This window comes from Stylophora pistillata, chromosome 9, assembly GCF_964205215.1.
Source record: "Stylophora pistillata chromosome 9, jaStyPist1.2, whole genome shotgun sequence".
Lineage (NCBI taxonomy): Eukaryota > Metazoa > Cnidaria > Anthozoa > Scleractinia > Pocilloporidae > Stylophora > Stylophora pistillata.
Window position 1 is genome coordinate 17844682 of NC_142527.1, and position 23019 is coordinate 17867700.

The 23019-nt window shown below is 38.9% G+C and overlaps 1 protein-coding gene across 2 annotated transcripts in view; it reads left to right on the plus strand.

The window, feature by feature from the left end:
* Positions 1-2550: 2550 nt before the first annotated feature.
* The window catches only part of LOC111322306 (uncharacterized), a 23242-nt gene continuing 2773 nt past the window's right edge, over positions 2551-23019 (plus strand). The window contains exons 1-2 of one of the 2 annotated variants that reach the window (XM_022925385.2): positions 2551-2595; positions 22729-22902. In XM_022925385.2, coding sequence (XP_022781120.1) covers positions 22734-22902 — 169 coding nt within the window. In that variant the 5' untranslated portion in view covers positions 2551-2595; positions 22729-22733. Of the gene's footprint in view, positions 2596-22108; positions 22215-22728; positions 22903-23019 lie in introns of those variants that run through there. The other variant, XM_088733111.1, reaches the window with a different exon arrangement.

Genomic DNA, 23019 nt, shown 5'->3' on the forward strand with positions numbered 1-23019 from the left:
AATCATTAACCAATGTAAGATATTTGCTTGTTTTGAAATGAGTAAGATAGCTTTTATTTTTTAGTTTGTCATCCAAAAAACACAGTGTGGAAGTAAACTGTCTAACACGACCATTTCAATACTGTAGCATTATGAATGAAACTCACAATGCCCAACGAGAGTTACAGAAGGAAAAGAAACTTTATAAATAGTATTTAATTGAATGGGTATGTATGATGCACGATCCTCGCAGTAGAGATTATAATGGTTGGTCCTAGCTGGGTACAAGAATCGACTGAGTACCGCTGGGTACAAAATCGACTGAGTACCATTATGTATGGAACGACTAGTTAGCTAAATAAATATGAGAATAAAAACGGCTATGGAAAGACAACACTGACCCTCGGTATTTAAGTTGCAAAAGTGGATAGAATGCGACATGTGTTTTCATTTCATTTTCCTTTCTGTTTAATCTGCTTAAAAGTGGACTCCAAAATAAGAGTTTTATTTTGGAGACAAAAGCATTTGGCAGAATGCCTGTTGTTTTCGCGACATTTATTGCATTGGCGAAAGTATTATAGATCTGTGACATTAGCGGCGAAGCGTAAGCAGGGAGACTCTCTTGGTTGAAGATCACGCGCGCTTTCCTCCGAAGGGATGATACTGTCTTAGCTCACTAACTTGTCAAGGCGGAGCTTCGAAACAAGGCTTTCGTAACTTATTTTTAATCTATTGTTTCTGATATCACGCTTAACGCACGCATATTTCATACTTCAAGTGTTGGATTTGTAATGCATTCGACTTTTACCAAAAGCCATGTTCATCTCTCGCTACAACTAAATCAACAAATTTTTTGCTTTATATCAAGCCCACAAAGGTTGTTAAACAGCGGGTGTTTTCTATTATTTCCCGCATTGGATTCGATTGTCTCATCGAAAATTACTTTTATATCAACTAAAGGACAAAATAAAGTCTCTGGATCGCTCTAACGATCGGTACACTATTCTTAATGCTTTTAAAGTGTCTAAAAACACTTGGCGCTGGATGATCAAGGATTCTTTGAGCTCTGAAAAGAGCTCCCGATAATGATCAGTTTGTGGGACAATCGGGGACTGAGTGTTTGAGAGCTGATAAAGGCAGTGTCACATGATGAAGTGTGCATCGTTATTTGTACTCCTATCGGACAACCGCAAATTGGCTAATCGGATTGTGACATTACTGCTGATTGCGGCAAAAAAATGATGATGATAATGATACCGGTAATAATGAGAAAAATTGCATTCTTAAAGACGATATGAATAATGATGATAAATTTTCGTGTAGTGCTATTGTTTTCTACCAGGACGGCTGATTTGCAAAAATTAGCATATTATTCCTTTTTGTCGATCACAAGTTAAACTTATGACATCACTTTTTTATACAAGCCAATCAAATTGTGACAAATAAAATAATTAGCTTACCAGCGTCCTTGGACTGTTTTAACCAGTAGCTGCCAAAATGTGGTTCTTATGTAAACATCTTGAAATCTTAGCATTTCTTTGTTCTGTCTTGTTTTGCTATTCGCCATCGTTTTTCTTTTTTTCGTTTTTTGTTTCGTTTTTCTCCTCAATTTTTTGTTTCTTTTAGCTTTTTTGTGAGTGGATCAATTCGTTTTTGTTATCTCATTAAACATTTTCAGAAATTATCAACAGTTGAGAAGCGTTTGACTATTTTCAGCGGCCAAAAGCGAATAAAACTGAAAGCCTACAATGTCAGGTGCGCGGAATATGAAACGTATTATTGGCGCATTTCAGTCAGTGAACTGCCTTAAACCGAAACCTATGAAATCAAAAGTACTAATCTGGTGAGTTAAGTAAAATCTTAATGCATCATAGAATTCAATCGGCAGGTGCTTAGAGGGAAAACCTCCAACATGGTCTTTTTAATAGATACGTTTACCAGCGCACTTGAGTGTCAGTCTCATGGCAAAAGAAAGTACCACCACAAAAGTGCAAGACATTTCCTACAGTATATCTCCAGATATTTTAACTCTTTTTTATTTTACCTGCGCTACATTTATCCTCTTTTGCGAGGAAATGCTTCAGTGTAACAAGTGAGCGTGCCAAATTAATTTAACTTTAGCGATCACTTAAATCTTACCGATCACTTAAATCTTAACAAAGCACTTAGTAAAGTTATGCCAAAAGTGCTTATTTAGCGAGGATTGTACTAAAATCGAAGCCATTCCTGGACCAGAATTAGAAGATGATGATCTTCTGCGAAGATTAGTTATACACAGCATATCATCAACAATTTAACAACTGAATTATACAAGGATGAAGCATATTTCAGTGAACGAAACAAGAACAAAAAATGATACCTCTCTCGATTTCTCCTTTTGCCAATAAATAGATTCTTACCAAGAAAATTGATGAGTCGCTAAACATAGAGACATAGAGCTTCGTTCTGTGGTGACAAGACAAAAAAGAACAAGAAGATGATTCGCTATTGTGAATAAAAATATGTATTTCAGAATCCAATATCTATTTTCCTAAATTTTTATTATTTTAGATTGAAGCAAGCCAATATAAGAGGACAGGAACATTGTGGGCCTGCAACCATCTGGTATAGCATTAGGTGAGTCTAACCTAAAAGCATTTGGATATATCAGATAAACTTAACAGTTTATTCTTGACAGTTTTATGTTAATAGTAAATTACAGGGTCAAAAGAAGGTATGTGAGTTAAATAGTCATCCCAATTTTCATCCATATTTTGTGATCCATGATCCCAAAATTTCGGATAATTTTGATCCTTGATCCCAAAAAACCGCAATGATCCCGTCTGAGAAAAATTAATCACAGACATAGTGATCCCTGTTGCTGGCTAAGTCGAGAAGCTTAAGCGTTTCGTTAGTCATGCCCATTTACATGAAAATGATCTTTTATAACACTTTTTTTTGCTTTGTCTTTACGTCTGCCTCGGTCATCATGTGGCTCTGGAGACCATGAACGTGATCTTCAACTTAAAATAGTACCCAAAGAAATAGTCTTAAATGAAGACTCACAAGAACGTAAATAACAAATTACAAGGTCTGTTGTGCTTTTGCTTCGCGAATTAAAAAGTTTTATCATTAACACTAATCGCTTTTCGGAGGCCATTGTTTGATTGTTTAAATAACATATTCCTAGCTTAGTAAGTTAACCCTTAGCTACCGCAACTTGCGTGTGTTGTTTGCGTGTCTGTTTGTGTGTGAGCCTGAACAAATTGATTCAAAATTTATAATATTGTAATCCTCCTCGTTAAGCCAAGGTGCTTTTGGGGAAAACCGTGAAAAATACGTTTAAATAAAAAAACCAGATTGATTCAATGGAGACGCTAGACGTGGACCTTTAAATAACACGAAATAACATGATATAATGAAAGAAGCGAACTCGTTACACTTCACAATTTGGATATATCAACAAAGTTGAAATGGTAAATTGGCCACCGTAACGATTACAAAAGCTGACGTTTGGAGCGTTAGCCCTTCGTCGGAGCGAATAGAGGAATTGTGGGTTGTGTGCGCTTTTAAAGGCAGAAAATGGAGCTACGTTATTGGTGGGAACATGGCAACGAGAAAAACAAGAATAAATTAGTGGAATGAAAAGCGTTCGTTGATCCCTGTGGGATTTAGACTGCCGGTTTGAAAGATGAGCTTTTGTTCAAGATTTTTACGGCTTTCCGCGCTACCTAAGTGTAAGGAAAGACCGCAGATTGCCATATGTTGCTTAGAATGATTAGATAGATCGTTACACTTCACGTTACCATCACGCAATCGCAACAGCCTCTGAAGAAAATTCCTCGTTATACGCATTAAGAGTAGTTTTCAAAACAGTTGTTTGTTATCGATAAGGAAAAATGCCTGATTAGGCAGTAACCATAGTATCTGTGTTATGATTCCATCTAGGAAAGTTTATTCTGTTATTTTCCGTGCTCGGTAAACGAGGTGAACACAGTTTTAGAACATAAGTGTCAATTGCTCAGCCATATGAAGCATATGAAATAAGTAACTGTATGTTCAGAATTTATCGGTTAGATCGCAAACATCCTTTGTCCCTCTGCTAATCTATTTGTTGCTCATACAAGTTCACTGCTTGTTCTTCCACTGTGGTCTGAAGTTTCAGGATCTGTTTTCGTGGTTGATTTTGCGTCTCCTTCATTTGTGTGTCCAGGTTGTACATATTTTTTTTCTTTCTTCTTCAAGTCTCGGTTTTCTTTGTGGTCCTCCTTTGCCGTTTCGTTCTCCTTTAATTTGCTCCAAGAATCTCTCAGTCTTATAGTTAGCCTCTTGGCGACACAATCGAGGGTAGATTCTACGAGTTGATAAACGATTTCTCACACGTTAGCTTGAAGAACTGTAATCGACTTCTTATAACTCCCTTCCATCTTCTTCCACTCCCATAACAGATCCCGTTTATTTCCAAGGAAAAGATACGATCGTCACTATCAACAAATGGTACAACCATATAAAGGAGTAAACGCTGGACCGAGGGTTCGTTGAGCTCCGAAAAGAGCTCCTGGAATTAACGATTAACATTTTCCTCGGCCATTTCTGTATTTGAGTTCATGCTTCTTTCTTTTCACGTACAAGCTACAAGTTCTCTCTTAAATTCGCACGTGATCGATTACGTGCTAGATTATGGACTGTAAGCTACAGCTACCGGTAACTGCATTTCATGAATGCAGTTTTTCTGCTTATTGTTCATTTATGGGAAAAACTGTTATATAATAGGACGAAGAATAGACTCGGAACATGCCTGAACTTTAAAACTACGATTTTCAATCCTTCAAGTTTACAACTTGTTGTCCTTTCATTCAGACTAAAAACCATGGCCACCCCGATACAAAGGAAAGACGCGTATCTCAGTTTCATAAGCTGCTTCAGTAATGAGTGACTGCTGCTTATTTTTTGTGGAAAGGTAAGACCGAATCTAAATGAAGGCCTCTTCTCATACTAAAGTCTTTTTTTTATGTAATAGTTCTTGTTCAATTTTTAATATAGCTAGTTTAACCCTTTGGCAAGGAAAATCTGTTTCACTATTTTAGCAAAGCCTACTCCAAGTACTGAGAAATGACTATTTTCATCAGCCAGCGTTTTTCTCTAATTGTGGCGGTTTCATTAAGCTTTAACTTCATCCTTGAACTGCCCGCCATAACGTCTCATGAACGAGTGCTACCAATGCGCCACCAATCACGCGAGTCATGGTGCGAGGCGAGCGAGGCGAGCGAGGCGAGCAAGGCATGCGAAACATAGAGGCAAACTATAGAAGCAACTTATCTTCAAATTAAAGGCAGTCTATGACTGCATGTGCCAACTATTGTATAGTTATAGATTATTGCAGTAAAAAAGCAATATGGTGTGAAATGCAGAGGGTTCATGATAAAACAGCTCTTGTCAAAGACTCGGAACAGAGTTTATACGATGGTCAATCTACAGGCCGGAGACAGGGCAGGAAATTAAAAGAGTAGGTACATCATGATGTAATAAATGTCCGTAAAATAAACTGAGAAGTTTACAATGTCATGATTAGTACACTCTACGTATCTAGCGCAAAGTATATGCCTAATCCTCTCGGGTTCGAGCGTAGAAGGTTCGAGCCCTGACCACGTCAACCTATTCCTTCTTTTTTTCTTTTTTTTCCTATCAATACACCGAATCGAAATATGGCGTCCAATTTGAATTACCATTGTTTTGGACTTACTAGCCTTGTCTTGACATGGAAACACAAAAAGATTATCACATGTGTGAGAGGCTAGTCAGTCGAGAACAATGGCAATTCAAATTGGACGCCATATTTCGATTCGTTTTACACATATGAAACTCCTTGTTAACAAAAGGTTCTATCATATTTCCGATGGCCACGCCCAATAATAGCTCTCTCACAAAAAATGAAAATTTGGTGGTTTGTGCTCACTCTGATTTTCATGAAAAATTTCACAATTGGTCACTTTTTCTCATATTCAACCGCCAAATATTCGTTTAAAAGCCGTTTTAGCGTTTCGTTTTTCCGCCATTTTAAATCACAGGAGCTCGCGCATGCGCTTAGGGTAATTTTACGAAATCCTTCAAGTAAGATTACTCAAAATCAAATGTTCCACTCACAGGGGAAAGAGTTTGATATGCGTAACTTTCACGCTCAAATCGACAACATGTCGAAAACCAGAGGTGAGACCTTAACAAAGCATCCAAATAAACCCGACAATACTAAAACTGAATGCGAAGAAATCCGATCAGATTCTTTCAACGATGGCCAGAGTCGGAGCTGAACCAGATCACAAGGGTCGTTACAAGTGTGTTACAATAATCTGCCAGTTTGTAACCGCATAGGGTTTGAGGGAGGGTTCAAGGACTTAAACGACACCAAGAGAATATATATGGACTAAGAGAACCTATATCCCATACATACCCCTCTTCAAATGATAATTTTTCTAAATCTGATTGTAATGCACGTTCCTGCGGCGCGACTAATTGGAGAAAAGCAGCTGATTGGTAAGTGGTTCTTTCACGGTGAAATGTGATGTGTGATGTTTGGCAGCCTGCAGTTTGTGGTGTTCACTATATGATGACGTAAAGACATTTTTTGATCACGAGAATAAAACACAAGCTGAGAAAGCGTAACCTCTGAGCGGTTCTCTTGAAACGTGAGTTTTTCTTGCTCTGTAGTCCACAAGCTAGGGTGCGTGGAAGATGTTTCATGAGAGGGCTAGATTGGAAGAATCGAATATCTTTCAACGGCTAATTCAGGTAAATTATCTCCCGGGTTATCGATTAAGCGGCAATGGCGCAACAAAACTGACATAGCACATTTTCCAGAATACAGAAAGCGAACCGGTTCGATCTTGACGATTTCTTAATTTTGAAATCAATGCCGTTAATTGCCGATCTCTTTGCTTACGTAGCTATGCGACTTTTTACCTCGACCCTCGACCAGGTGACAGACCCGTCTATAGATGTGGTAGACAATCAAACGGCGGAAGACTGTTAAAAAGTTTACAAGAGCCCCTATGCTTTCACAGGAAATGATGGTACAAACTAACCGATAGATGAGGAGCTCGTCTGAGCAACACTAAGGCGTAATTTCTTATCGATTTACGCAACTGTGCCCGATCAATTTATAAAGGAAAGCTTAGCGTTTATATGGTGTATCGAACTTGGGAATATTTTGAGAGAAATCAATTTTGAATTAATCTAAAACGTCCATCAAGGATGTGGCAATGGCGGGTTTCGATGCTTTATAACTCAAAATACAAAGAGAAAGACGGACCGGTTCGATTTCGCTGCCAAAACATTTCTAAAGTTGATTTTTTGCCAAGTGACATTATTGACTGGCTTCTAGGTATTCGGTTAGCTTATTTACTTCTAGGAATCGATGGAGAGTTGGAAAGATGTGAGTGAGTGAGGACTTTATTTTAGCACGATAAGTAAAATCAGCATTGCTGGTGGGGTCGTGCAAACAATAATTACGAAAAAATAAAATACTTAAACATATGTACAATTTAGAATTAAGACTTAAAAGCTAAGACCTATTGGAAATATTAGTAGTCGGTATCTCTGTTTTTAGTTATGGCTAAAATCGGTTCAAAATTTTTTTTATCTGTGTCAAATTTCCGAAGACAACGTTTAAAATCTTTCAAGGTTCTAGCCGTTATTTCCTTGTTCGTTAAAATATTCCATGCAATTGCTCCTCTATAACTTATGGAGTTCCTGATAAAGTTTGTTTCAGGTCTGGGAAGAATAATGTCATCCTTTCTTCTGCGGCCTGATTTCCTTTGTGTGAAAAGTTTTTCGAATTCCGTAACGGTGAAACCCTTCGTACATTTGAAGACAAACTCTGTTAGTCGCACTTTGTACATTGTTTCCAGACTGTCCCATCCAGTTCGCGTTAATACATCTTCAGCGCTTGTATCCCATGGCAAACCGTAAACAATTCTCCCAGCCCTTGCATGGAGTTTCTCTAGGTTGTTTAAATGCGTTTTGCTGCACGATCCCCACACTATCAAACCGTATGTGACTGATGACAGTATAGCCTTTGTGTAGAAGTCTTCTACTTGCTTTCGAGGGAGAAACCGCGTGCGCCGGAGTAAACTTAGCTTGGACGCGAAGGACTTTGCTACATTTGCAGCATGATCTGACCAAGATAACTTGTTATCGACTTGTACTCCGAGGAGTCTTTCCGAGATTGTCCACTCTATATTGTTGTTGCCAAGACGAAGTGCTTGGATAGGACCAATGAATGATGATTGCCGCTGCACAATCATCGCTTTACATTTTTCTGGGTGTGGTATCATCAGATACCTATCACACCATTTCTGGAGTTCAGCTAGGACATCGTTTAGCATGTTTGTTAGTAAATCCATCGTTCCTGCAATGCAGTATATTGTTGCGTTATCTGCATACAGATAAGTTTCCGCAGATTTTAATGAGTTTGGGAGATCGTTTATGAAGAATATGTATGCAAATTCAATGGCGGTCACACGTGTCTTTCTCCTTCTGCTGGTCTTACTCAACTCTAACACCGATTTTCATTATTTTCAAGGCTCTCACTACCACGAACGGCTCAGTAATGTTACCGAACATCTATTTATAGACGATAAAACAAACCTAATAACAGATTCAGCGTTCTTACTCCGCTTCAATATATATGCATTGCATTATTATCATCTCCGCTATCTTGTTCATCGACCAAGGAGGAAAGCATACCTGGCCACAAGAACTGTCTATTATTCGGCCACCGCAGCTACGTTTCAACTAAATCGACTGACCTTATGCGGAGATATTAATCCTAATCCTGGACATTGCTTAAATAGCAATTACAGACAGCATGTGAGTAGTTCATGGTCTCGATCAATTCTTCGATCAAGAAATATCAACAATCTTACGAATGCAACATCCAATCCAGTTTATTCTCCGAAAACCTTATCACGACTGCCGCTTTCGTTGTGCCTGATCAATGTCCGTTCCATCAAATCAAAATCTGCCGGCTTTCTGGAATTGGTGAGTCACTATAACGCTGATTTGTTCGCCCTTACCGAAACCTGGTTAACGGCAGACGACACTGCTGCAAAGCTTGAGATTATTCCTTCTGGTTACAAGCTTGGGAGTTATCCTCGTATCGGACGCAGAGGCGGCGGCGTGGCCTTACTTTATAAGGATTCCATTTCAGTGGTTGCGACTAAACAAAGCGATAATAATTCCTCATCTTCGTCATTCGAATTCTCTGAGCTTTTAGTGGTCTGGCTCATTCGTTGTGAGACTAGTGATTATTTACCGTCCGCCCTCCACCAATTCCTTTGTTAGCGACTTCACGTTATATTTAAAATCGATTATTTTATCTATGCAACCAATCCTGATCGTCGGCGATTTTAATCTTCACGTCGATGTAGACGGCGATGCAGATGCTGGCGATTTTCTGGACACTTTGGAAGCCATGGGCTTAGAACAACATGTAACTGGACCTACTCACAACCTTGGTCATACCTTGGATCTGATAATCACTCGTCAATCAGACTCGATCATGAAGAACAATCCTACGATCGGTCAATTTTTCTCTGATCACGCAGCTATTCTCTGTGATGTTAATTCCATAAAGCCTGAAGCAAGTGTTAAAACAGTCACCTACAGGAACTTCAAGTCAGTTAATATCGAATCTTTTAAAAGTGATCTTGCTAATTCAGCACTGTGCAATGATAACATTGTCAATTTAAGCCTGGATGATCTTGTTAGCTGCTATAATTCAACCCTTTCATCGTTCATCGAATCTCACGCTCCTTTGAAGAGTAAAACTGTGGTCAACAGGCCTCGTATGCCTTGGTTTAATGATTCGATCAAGGCCGCTATCAGAAAAAGGAGAAAAGTGGAGCGTAAATGGAGAGCTACAAAGGATCCAATGCATTATTCCGTCTTAGAACAGAAAAAGAACCATGCAACATTGCTGATGAACCATGCGCGTGGTTCATACTACACCGAGTTCATCAAGAAAAATAGCGCTGACCAGGGCAGGTTGTTTAAAGCCGCTAACTCCTCATTATCAGAATCTAAGAAATTATCCTTGCCCGGCGGATCCAACGCTCAGGCGGTCGCAAACCATAATGCTTTTTCAGCTTTTTCCCTACAGTAATAATGAAATATGTTATTTTCTTATTTAAGCCTCTAAGTCCAATCAACGTCTAATTTCTCTTCACAATACCACTGCTTGATTTAACATTCAATTCATGAGAATGAAGGAAATGACTACTGTAGAGAACACGCCTTGATTAATAAACATATTCTCTCAACTAGTTGAAAAAGTAATGGGGAGAGAATAGTGGGGAGAATGAAGACATTTCCTCTCCCCTCGTTTCCCACCAAGAAAAGCCATGAGAATAGAGTAAAATCGTCTTCGGATTTGTGATATCACGGCTCATTTGGCTTGAGACTATACGTAGAAGGGAAAAATGTTATTACCTTAACCCCTTAATGTGACGTTGCTGTTGACGTGGTCCAACCTCCGAAATACGCCTGCCTTGGTGACCCTGTTGAGCTTGCAGATTCCTTAATTCAGCCATGGCTTCATAAAGCTGGGATGCCTTGTCTGAAATATAAATAGACTTATTTAGACTGATTGATACGGTTTATTCTGAAACGACGAATTAATAACTGCTGATCTTAATTGCAATGCCATAGATCGTTACTCGAGTTTCAAATTTGATCACTTCGACCGTTTTTCTTACCTTCCACCTCTTTTCATAATTTCTCATTTTCCTTCTTTAGTTCTTCCTCTCTCCTTTTCATCTCGTTCATAATCTCACTTGGCCCACGAAGTATCTCATCTGGGTGAAGTGCAACTTTACACCAAAATGTGGATCGCATGGCTTTTCTGACGCTGCCATTACTCGTGTTCCTTGTTTTGTTGACGATGTATTGTGCTCTGTTCTTCACAACGTTTCCGACTCGAAAAAAAGATGACTGCGTTAACTGGCATCCAATTTTAGACAATTGCTCTTGAAGAACTGCACATAAGGCGTCCGTGTTTCTGCTGACGTACTCTCGCAACTGCCACAGCCCCTCTCCGTTGATTTGCAGGTAAAACATCGGGTTGTAGCCGTCAACAAACGGAGTAGACATGTGGAAGAATGCAGGGTTGATCGGGGTTTCTATGAGCTCTGAAAAGAGCTCCCGATCAACTCGCTGCAATTCTTGAACGGAACACATGTTGATTTACTTAGCAGCGAAGAGACTGTTGGTGGACTTCTTTCGAATGCTTTCTAAATGAAGGTGGTTAAGTTGACTGGTCTCAACGGACTACAGTTGCGAAATTTATGCAAGTAATGACGTCGCTTATTACTTTCAATTTAATGCTTTTAAATCGAAACTCGCTGGACCACAAAATGTTAGCCTCCGTTTGTCGCAGTCTCTGATACGCTAAGTGAACGGACGTGAAATTTCATTGTCCGTTAACTTTCTATAGTCGTTTAACCCGTACTTTATGCGTGCGTGCCTACGTATATTTTTCGTTGTCCTTTTGCTCTTAACTTGATGTAAAAGTGCTTATCATGTTTTAAATTTCAAATATTTACCGCCATTCCACAGCTACTACTGATTTCGTATATAGATATAAATGAGGTAAAGCATTGCCATTGTTCATAATTGCTCAATTGTTCATGAAGGCGGAGCTTAGAGTTTTTAATATGCACGCGCGAAGTTCAAAATAAATCCGTTCAACTCCCAAAGGCCCTTAGGACGGGGAGGAATTGAAGAGAGAAAATATATGTTCCAGAAATGCTAGATTTGATACTATTTCCAGACATCGGATTTCCTTCATATGTTGCATGAGCCCTTTATACTTTTTAAGAAAACATATCCATATGAAACCCAACGTGCTGATATTTTCATTTAGAAGTAATTCGACCTCAAAGTTATCATACAGCTATTTCCCACACTGAAATTTACTCAAAGTAGGTCAAGTTGAACATAGAATTGATAAAGGTTAAAGACATGGTACCGCCTCAATTTTGGTTGTTATCTTTTTACGAAAATCTTTTCTTTAAAAACCATATGCAACCCTTTTGATATTTTATATAGTTAAGCTGTGAAAACATTAAACGCAGGAGGACCTTTGCCTATTCCGGCCATTTTCTTTATTGTATCATGCTATTTGTCGTCTCGGTCTTTTAAATTTAGCGCCCTCGCACCCGTAAATGTCCCGGATGTGTCATACAATTCTACCCGATGTAATTTCATCTTTAAACCGAGGTGGACTCTGAGCTATTTCTAAACAAGCCCAAACAATTTTTAAGAGAATAGAACATAATTTTAGGATTCTGAGCTCAGGAAGTCTCCAGCTGAAGATTGACAATGCTAAGATAGAAACCAAATCAGCTTGTGATGTTCATTTGGTCTCAGCATATAACACCATGTTGTTGGACTCAGACATAGTGGTAGATAACAGCATTGCAAAAGATGTATTGGACAGCATTATTCAATTATATGTTAATGTACGGTGTTTTTGACTGGCCAAAGATGTTCTACAGAAACATAAAATTCAATGTAAACAAATAAAGACAAAAGAACCTTGGAAAGGAAATTTGTAGAGCCAGCAAGGAACAAGAAAGGCAGGTATAGTTAGAATTAAGAGCCTGCAACAATTTGTTAATAAGTAATTTATTACAAGAGATGAATTTGGTAACTACAACCTGCAATATATTACAGTGAAACGAACTCAACCGGGGCCCCCCAACGTTTTTTAGCCAATTACAAGACAAGTACGAAACAAAAGAATGGGAGTTCGTTCACCAGCGGTCAAATTAAACTGCTCTTTTGACTGGAGTCGATGTGAAGACATGCGAAAGCTTCTAGTTTTTTTACGGTGAAATAAATATGTTGTTTATTTCGTTTACGGTAAAAGCGATTAAATATTTACCTTATAGCGGCCGGTAATTTTGGAAGACTGGACAGCCTCAACTTACGTAAGTAACGAATAATGCTGGGTAAACCAATGAAATTTATTTTTCGAAACACGGTCTGGAATGTCGGAGACAAGAACTGGTATAATTCACCGAGTATTGCTGCAGGGAATTTTGAAGACTGAACGAACTCAACGTAAATTTACCAAATTACGGCTGAGTAAACTTTTATAACAAAAATTTTTCGAAATAGGGTATCGAGTTTTGAAGAAGAAAGCTTGTATAACTTACCGAATTTTGGGGCCGGGAAGTTTGAAGACTGAAAGGAATAAGACTTAAAGAAATTTACTAAATTACGAACGAGTTAACTTATAAAATATATATTTCGAAACACGGTCTGGAATGTCGAGGATGAAAGCTTATATAATTTACGGAATAATGCGGCTGGGAATATTGAAGACCAAACGGACTCAATACAAATGTATTTGCGGAATTGACACGGCCTGAGATTTTGAAGACGAAACGGTTGTACGTCAAATCAGTAAATGTTTGAAATACTTCCCGACTTTCAAACTACAACGCAAACGGAATCAACCACTGGTAATACATGCAAAAACTACAGCAGAGTGGGCTGTAATTTGTAAACCTTCATAGGTCTGCCAGAATAAAAACATACGGCTTTGAGCATTTTTGGAAAAATTCCCAGGTCGGTTGGTTATGCTTTCTTTCCAATCCCTTAGATAGCCAAGGAAATCACTTTCTAGCCAAGTGAATCGGGCATCATTCTGTGATGTATATGGTGCCAAAAATGATTTCCTCTTTCTCTCGTGCGCTTTCGTACTTCTCACATTGAGGCAATCGAAGAAGGAATCGATCATGCTACACAATTTGGCTGTTGCTTGCATCTCTGGAGTTCCAAACTCCCTCAACACTGCTGCTACAGATGCACTTAGTACTTGGGCTGCCAGATTAACTCTCATGGTGGAATAGGAATTTAACTTAATATGATCGTAGGTTATTCTTGGTAGTAACTTCAACCCATTTTCTACATCTTGGTAAAATAGGTGAGCTATGTGCTGCCAAAGAATAAAATGACCATCATTCCACATTTGATCAGCAGGGATTTGCTAAAGCAAAGGCATAGAAAAAACCAGGAAAGATTTATTACTCGACGTTTCGGGGTCATCGTGACTCCATTATCAAGAGACTAGTTTAAAAACATGCAAATAAGGAAAGGTACAAGAATAGCATAAATTAGACTGAACGGCTTAAACAAACACCTTGGCGCGGATGGAATCCGTTTGCACGTTCAGTGTTGGCTTACGCATGCGAATATACAACATTTCATTAACAAGGCAATCAAATTTGCCATTACATTTCGTGATGACGTTGAATTGCTCGATCAAGCGTTCAGGCATTTCACTATTGTGCTGGAGGTGGTAGTGTTTGTAGATAGAAGATGATTTCCTTGTGTGCCCTTCTACGCGCTCGTGTAAGTGACCACGAGTATAGCCCACATACCCTGCATCACACAGGTTACATTTAAATTCATAAACGACACATTGTTGGTTAACAATAGGGGGCTTAACACATTGTTGGTTAACAATAGGGGGCCAGTTTCTAGACACCCTTAACTCTACCCATCCCTCCCTCCAGTTTACCATGGAAGTCGAACGGGAAGGAACCCTTCCCTTTCTAGGAATTGAACTGCTTAACCGTGCACCAAAGATTGAGAGTAAGGTCTACATCAAAAGAACCAACACGGGTCTCCTTCTGCATTTCCAGAGTCATGTTGACATTAAGTACAAGCGCAGCCTAGTTAACACCATGGTGGATCGCGCTTATCGATTATCTTCTAACTGGTCTTTCTTCTCCGAGGAATGTGACCGCCTTAGAGGGGTTTTTCATAACTTGAAATACCCAAAGCCACTGGTTGAGACTACAATCAAGCGGTTCGTTGAGAGAAGGATTTCATCTGCAGAACCCTGTCCATCACCAGACGTACCATCGGAGACTGTGAGATTAGTGTTACCCTTCAAGGACCAGTCGTCAGCTAATCATGTTAAACAACAACTGAACAGTCTAAGCTCGAAGTTAAGCGTGACTGTCCAACCAGTGTTCGTTAGCCCTAAGCTCGATCAACAGCTTAAGCAACACGAAATTAAGCCCCCTATTGTTAACCAACAATGTGTCGTTTATGAATTTAAATGTAACCTGTGTGATGCAGGGTATGTGGGCTATACTCGTGGTCACTTACACGAGCGCGTAGAAGGGCACACAAGGAAATCATCTTCTATCTACAAACACTACCACCTCCAGCACAATAGTGAAATGCCTGAACGCTTGATCGAGCAATTCAACGTCATCACGAAATGTAATGGCAAATTTGATTGCCTTGTTAATGAAATGTTGTATATTCGCATGCGTAAGCCAACACTGAACGTGCAAACGGATTCCATCCGCGCCAAGGTGTTTGTTTAAGCCGTTCAGTCTAATTTATGCTATTCTTGTACCTTTCCTTATTTGCATGTTTTTAAACTAGTCTCTTGATAATGGAGTCACGATGACCCCGAAACGTCGAGTAATAAATCTTTCCTGGTTTTTTCTATCATTCCACATGTACCTAAAAAATAAAAATAAATCAAAATTAGAAATACATTAAATTTCTATTATTGTATTATTTCATTGTTGCAATTACATGTTTAACAAAAACAAAACAATAACAAAACAAAAACAAAAACAGACAAACAACTAATGCTGACAAGGAAATACATTGTGAGGATTTTCATTATAAATGCACCATAAGAAACATTGATGAATTAATTTGCAAAAATAAGCAAAGACATTTTAATGTCTTTTTTAATATCTGTGTACTTAAAAGTACACACATTTCAATGCCCATTTGTGATTTTAAGACATCTTACCTGGTACATGGTCCATGGCCTGAACTGTAGAGGCAGTTACGTGTTGTTTTCACGAGGTGAGGAGCATCTGAAAAGAAATAGATGAAGCGGTGTGTGGCATACAAGTTGATAGTGCGGTAGCACACATCACCATCAGCATTGCCATCTAGTACTTTGTGCATTCGGAAGAACCTCCTGTTCGGTGTTACCCTATCGGAAGTGCTTGCAATGACCCATAGGTTACATAACATCTCAAGGATACCAATAGCCTCCCAGAAGAGCGGCATTAGTTGGTATGATGTGATACCATCCGTAGCAAAATAAGCTAAACTGAATTTGAGCTCGGTGCACACACCTCGTACCATGAAAACTAATGAATGGCTGGCAAGGTTATCAGCTTTTTCTAGGCTTGCAAAGTTGACATCAGGATCTCCGAGATCAACAAACCCAATTAATTATCCGGTGAATTTGTCAAAAACCAGGTTTGAGGTGATCTTCATTTCGTCAAAGTGCAACACCACATATCTTTGGACATCAAAATAGCTCTGTGACTGTACAATTAGCTCCTCAATGACATCCTCATGGAATCCAGTGCGTGGGCGAATACAGTTCCTATAGTCTCTTAGTGTTCTTTGGCTTGGCAGCCTTAAGATATTACTCTTGCGCAATTCCTCATAACAAGAAGGGGATTTTGCAGCAAGTGATAAACAAAAGCGAACTATCATAGGATGATACTTCACTCCAGTGGTACTGGCAGATATGATCTTTTTTTGTTCCTGCCAAAAGAGATTCATAAATGGAGTGATATTCTCACTTGAATTGCTGAGTATCGAAGTTATGTCCCTACTCAGTTCATCATCAACTTTCAGACTGGATTTCTGGATTTCACATCTCATGTTGTAAAGCTGCTTTTCAAGTTTAGCACATTTAAGTCTTTGAAGTTGTAATGTCGCCTTAATTCTTTGAGGAGATTTTTTTGAAACAGGTGCAAACAGATGTGCTGGTTCAGCTAGTTTTCGGCATTTTGCATTGTCAGAAAGTGTTTGCTTATGTTGAAAACTACTACAGCTTGGGTACTGATCATCTGTTTCGCACAAAACAGAACAATTACAAGTTCTCCAAAACTCTTTGCATGGGAATGAATCTTCGCCATCATCAGAATCAAACAAGGGATTACTTGGCTTTGAAATAACATGGTGTCTTAATTCAATGAAAGAAGCAGTTGGCTCAACACCAGGGCAAACAAACCACACTTCTGTGCTCTTAACAAGTTCAGATACTGTAATATTCCTTACAGATCTCAACGTTTTCATATAAAGTTCATGATCGTCAGGCAGTAGCCATCCAGACATAGAGATAGTGAAGCCCAAGTTGTCATCGATCATTATCTGAAGTTCAGGTAGTAGAGCAGTCGTGACTTTCTTTAGCACAATCCTATCGCTCAGTTCTTCTAGAGTGCAATCTTTAATGGATTTCAAGGCCTTCAGTCTTGATACCAAGTCTTTGAAGCTTTTATAATACTTGGCATTTTGTTCAGGAGCGACATCTTTGACTACCGATCTTGCAGGTCGTGTCTTCACTGGTTCATTTTGATGCGACTTCTTAGGCATACTTAAAGTAGGTATAGCGCCAAATCTAGGCTTAGTCTTGAGCATCTTCTCGGTTTCAACTGAAAAATACAAAAACATAAGTTATCATTAAAGAGAAATGCTGTATATTTAACAATTATTCCACGAGCGCGCGTTGGATATGAGATGATAGATAGCCAACGAGTCGCGTAGCGCCGAGTTGGCTATAATCATCCCATATCCAACAAGCGCGAGTGGAGTAATTGTTTTATTAAAAAAAAACGCCTCCAAGATATTAGACCAACCTTCTCGACTTTATTTTCTAAGAAGAAACCGGATGTTACAATGTACAGATATTACATTATGGTATATTGGCTCATATACCATAATGGCCAAGCCAATAAAAAGTCTTGAATTGCATTATCCTATGATCCAGTTTTTAATAAAAAGAGTTAGAGACGCACACTTTATCAACAAACAGTCGCGAGCCTTCGCTTAGCCTACTAAGCTAAGTCCCACTACTCTACTAACTATGCACTACTGAACTATACAGAGTGTTTACTTACATTTCTCTATGTCTTCGGGCTTAAAGTGCTTCTCACAGGTAAACACCCTGTCTTTTTCTATCAGTTGGCGGAAGTTAACATCAACAGCTCTAGTTTTAGTGAGCTCGTTGAGCCAGTCTTCTCGCCACTTCTTGTATTCTGCGTTTCGCGGCGTCGGTAGCTTCCAGATTCCAATTCCTTTACTTCTCCTACACGTTCCACAGCCAAATACTGAACAATTTTCACCTGGCATTATGTACACTGACTTGATTAATGTTTTTAGCTATATTTTGAAGGTAAGATGTCGCTCGATCACGGAGAAAATCCAAAAAATTAAACGCTACGTGACTGTCGAAACAAGCCTACGGCGCCATTTTGGATTTATGTTTGCAGGGTCATTGTCACGTGACCTCGATAAAATCGAACAATAACCTATCCAACTGAAGTTTGCCGCGTTTCCTAACCAGTCCCCTCTACTAACTATGGTGTGCTCAAGTATCATATTGACAAACTGCAGAGAGTTCAAAACGCAGCCGTCAGACTTGTTGTTATGCAGGGCAAATTTTGCCACATAACACCGGTGTTCCGTCACCTGCATCGGCTTCCTGTCTCATTTCGTATTAATTTTAAAGTTCTACTTTTAACTTTAATTAAGGTTTAACTTTAACTAAGGTTGGCTCGCCCAGGGTGGCTCGGATGGGCGACTTGACCTCCCTACCAGGGACAACTTTCTTCCGTATAAATTCTCCTCTGGAAAAAAAAAATTATCCCTCAACTTGCTGCAATGAACTTACTGTAATTATCAAATGTTGTCATGGAAATACGCATTCACAAACATGTCTTTCAATAACAAAATCCGTCTATCGAAGTCATTCCTAGAAAATGAAAAGAAAAAACTAGGAGCAAAGCAGAGAGCAAATCTGTGTTCTGGAATCCGGATTCCACAGGGCTAGCATCTGGAGTCCACAGCGTAGAATCCAGAATCTAATACTGTCCAGGATTACCTTAAATGGGGCGAAACTTTCAGATCAGATATAGTAGTATGGCCACCAATTGAAAAGACATGGAAACGAGCGAAAAAGCGAGAGAAAATCGGCGAAGATCTGGGAAAGAGTAACGAAGGATGGGCGAGGGATCATGATAAAGCTTAGTCCACTCTCGTTTTCTCTCTTCTTCACACTTTTTTCACTCAGCTTGTCTCCGCAAACTAACGGCCAGGAATAGGCTAACTTGAACAAATAGTAACCGCCATCATCGTAAGATTCTTAAGTCTGGTCAAAACCAGTGCCACTTGAAGAAAGACAAGGGTCAGAAGAATCCAGTACTGGTGCAAGCCATGTGAATTAAAATGGAAAGTTAGAATTTCAATAGAGTAGGGAAGAGAGAGAAGACAAGACAAGTTCTATTGATTCTTTTCCATTGTGTTGCATGCGTATTAGCAGGATCCAATTACTCCAGAGAAATCTCTCCTCTTCGAGCAAACGGAGCTAATTCATGAACTTAACTGATTTAGCTCAAATTTAAGCAGTTAGTTCTCGCTTTCAACGCAGTACAAGGGTCTCTGAGCCAAACGAAGGTGCAATATTGTGACTGACTGAAACATTGAAACATTGATTGGTTGGTTGATTTCTGGAGTGCGATAAAAAATATTTTCATTCCCTTGCTACTTGGACAGTGTTTAGAGAACAACTTGCCGATACCAAGTCACTTATCGATTTTAATTAAAAGAAACTGCAGCTTAGCCAAGAAGATGGAAACGATTTTGTCTAAGGGTGAAATAAATGTTTTCGTTACGAATATTTTCGCAGAGTTATGATCATGGCATCTCTAGCAATAAAAGGACCAAAATAGCTTTTATGGCTAGAGAAAAAACCCTTTCAGATCATTGACATAGACCATTTACACAGATATTGGTATTCAATTTTTATTCCGCCCTTGTTTTGTTCTTTTTGTTTAAGCACCTTTCATAGGCCGGCACCGCTAAAGAATGGCAACCTCACACCACGATACCACTTGCAGATACATCTTCTGGTCGTATTCTTAAGTTCTACTAATGGCCGATGCAAGGAAGGACGTTCTTGCCGGAGGTCAAACATTTAACTGAGAATACAAGCGAAAACAGCCTCGTATGGCTGCGAAAATGTTTAGAAAATTCAAATCTAATCGACATGCTAGAGCAACAAAATCAAGACATCATCTGCACTGGCAAGAGGAGAAAAATTCTTGACACAAACACGGCAAGCCCATGCTAGGAGCCTCGCGGATTCCCCATCGGCAGAAAACTTGAAAGATTCGTGAGGGTTGGGTTTATCCAGAGTTAACTCTGGTTTATCTATCAACCATAAACAGATATTTGGCTTCGGACATTCAATTTTTTTCTACTTGAATGTTTTATTACATGAAATTGAAATCGGTATATTCGTTCAATATATCAGTTCCCTTTTAGATAAGGTGTGTGGTTGGAAACTTGTAAGGTCATTAACTCTTTAAAGTGTTTTTTGTCTTACTCAAGGTGCCAAGTGGTGAGTCTTTGATATCTGAATAAAGTCCATAGAGATTTAATGTTCTGTAATTAAAACTAAAAACATTTGCTACGCAGCGAGGATTTAACATAATCAATATCTCCCTTATCATTCCTCTTCTCATAAAATAAAGTCCTTAAAGACATAAAGTTCTGTAATTAGACTCTTAAAACATTTCTTACGCTGGGATGATTTAACATGATTTACCGGATTTAACACCCGAGGGTACAATGTTAACAGTATTTCTTAACCATGTAACTTCAAACCAACAATAAACAGAACTGAGAAATGAACTTCAAATTTCAATCTATTCGAGCAAAACACTAAGTAATTAGGCTCTATGCTAATAGGGTCAACGTCATGACTAAGCTCATTAATTTTAAAAGCTCAGAGCAAGGAGAGAAGAAGGCTGTGTTCTAAGAATTAATGAACTACTTAATTTTTACTCAACCGAAAAGCCGCAAAGGGAGATAACCTTCATTGTAATTGCTCCATTGGGTTAAAATCAAAGAAGCAATGTCGAAATATTACCGGATTTTCTCACGCAATGATGACAACCGCAAAATCTTAGGTACATGCGACCAAGTTATCAAAATTGTGGCTGGATCAATGATTGCATCACAGTAGTAAAAAGTAAAAAATCATAAAATGGAAAGATAGCTCGTGAAGTTCTAAATTTCCCAACGCTACCCATTGAGGGTGAATTTCCCTCTAGGTGTAATTAGGTGTAATTAGCGTCTCTCTGTCTTCTAACAATTGTTTCGAGATCAGTTTTAGAAAGAATTAAGTAAAAAAGCACAATGTAAAACAAAAAGGTTAGAGAGCATAGGCGTTGGTTTCTACACAGACTTAAAAGAACAATGCCTTCCTATAAATTAAGACCTATGTTTAGTAAATGAAGGGTTCCCTCCTAGTGTGTTTCAATCTAATTTTTTCTTATCGTGAACTAATGCTGGGCATTTAAATCTTCAGTGCCTTTTCACTAAAAAAAAAAGAAAACAACTACTATCTTGATTTTTGGACCAAAATTTTCAAGGATGGTGTAGAATGTCGAATTGTACCGTAGTATTTATCTGTTTTTCTTACAGTCTTCGAATAAACACTTCATTGCTCTGAATGCTTTATCGTTCTGAATACTGGCGGCATTTATTACAGATTGAGCTATTATTTCGAGCGTTTGATCATGAGCGGCGTGAAAACGCATTCAAAGGGGAGGAAATCACGTCCTGAAATGGAAATTTTAGCTTCTGATGTAACTGCAGACAGTACTGTTTCGCCCTTCTGAACCTTATCAGTGCAGTGCTGATTCTAGGATGGGGGCCAAGCTATAAAGCCACCCCAAATAATTCCACTTTTATGGTACCATTTAAGCCGTGCCAGAGTGCTCAAACTAGAAATTAGTGAGCTTCGCGCAATTGCACGACATGACTCATTCTAACAGAGTGCTCGATTTAGACATAAAAGCAAAGCTTTGTAATGCAAAAGAGCTATATATCTAACTAGCTTCTGATGTAAATGGTTTTTTTCTCCTGTCTGTCAAGGACAGGTACTAAAAACAGATGGGAAGAAATATCTTTAAATTCTCATTTACGTCTTTGCGTGTCGTGGGGCCGTATTTCTATTCGATTAACATAATAGGGGAATTAAAAAGGGTAAAGATCAAAACAGGGGCGGAATAAAATCAAATAGTTAATAGTGTCACTGTTGCGTGTCGATGGTCTTTAAAGGGTCATTCTCGGTTAAAGAAGTCATTTGGGTTCTCCGATTTTTAGACCTGACAACTCAACTCTGAAAGGTAAGATCAATCTTCGTTTAGAGGGACTTTTTTTCACCCCCCTGTCAAAGAATTTAAGGAGCGGGAAATGAAGCTGTTGGGGTTCCAAAGTCTCTTACTAATTACCGGCCTGTAACTCAGTTTTGTGTGCTGTTCTGTGGGTTATTTCCCATTCTGCTCGGGCGATGTTCATTCACAGTGAAGTACTGTTGGAGCGGTAAAAATATCCAGCTTACTCAAATCATTCCAATTCCTTATTGTTAACGAAAACTGTCCTCATCTTCTTTCTGTTTTTTTTCATTAGTTCTCCGTCTCTCTCTTAACACTTAAAATATAGAGAATGATTATGCACTCTCCGTGTTTCTACAGAGAGGGAGAGATATTGAACGGTGTGACTTGCGGGATAGAAGAGAAGAGGTTGTTGTGTACCTGTTACATCCTAATAAAATAAGATGCTAAATATTTCGGCATGTATCGTCTTCATTTGCATATTTTGCGTTGGTCTGTCTATTGAAGTCGTATCTTTCCATTTCAGTTACAATGGTTTCCACAGGCAAGATTCTCCTGGTCTTCGTCCTTCTCCAAGTGGCACTGGCTTTGGCCAAGCCCTACGAATCTCTTTATGATGAACTTTATCGGTCTTATAAAGATATGCGGGATCCCTCGTATAAAGCTATGCGGGATGAGTTCCCTTACCACAGACGAGGAGGTAAAAGCATCTTATTATTTTTCTTCGAAGTCTAAGTATTTGTGACATATCTTTAATGTATCTATTTAAGCAAAAAAAGTAGCAAGGTTTGTTTTAGCTTGGTAATTAAAGGGATGC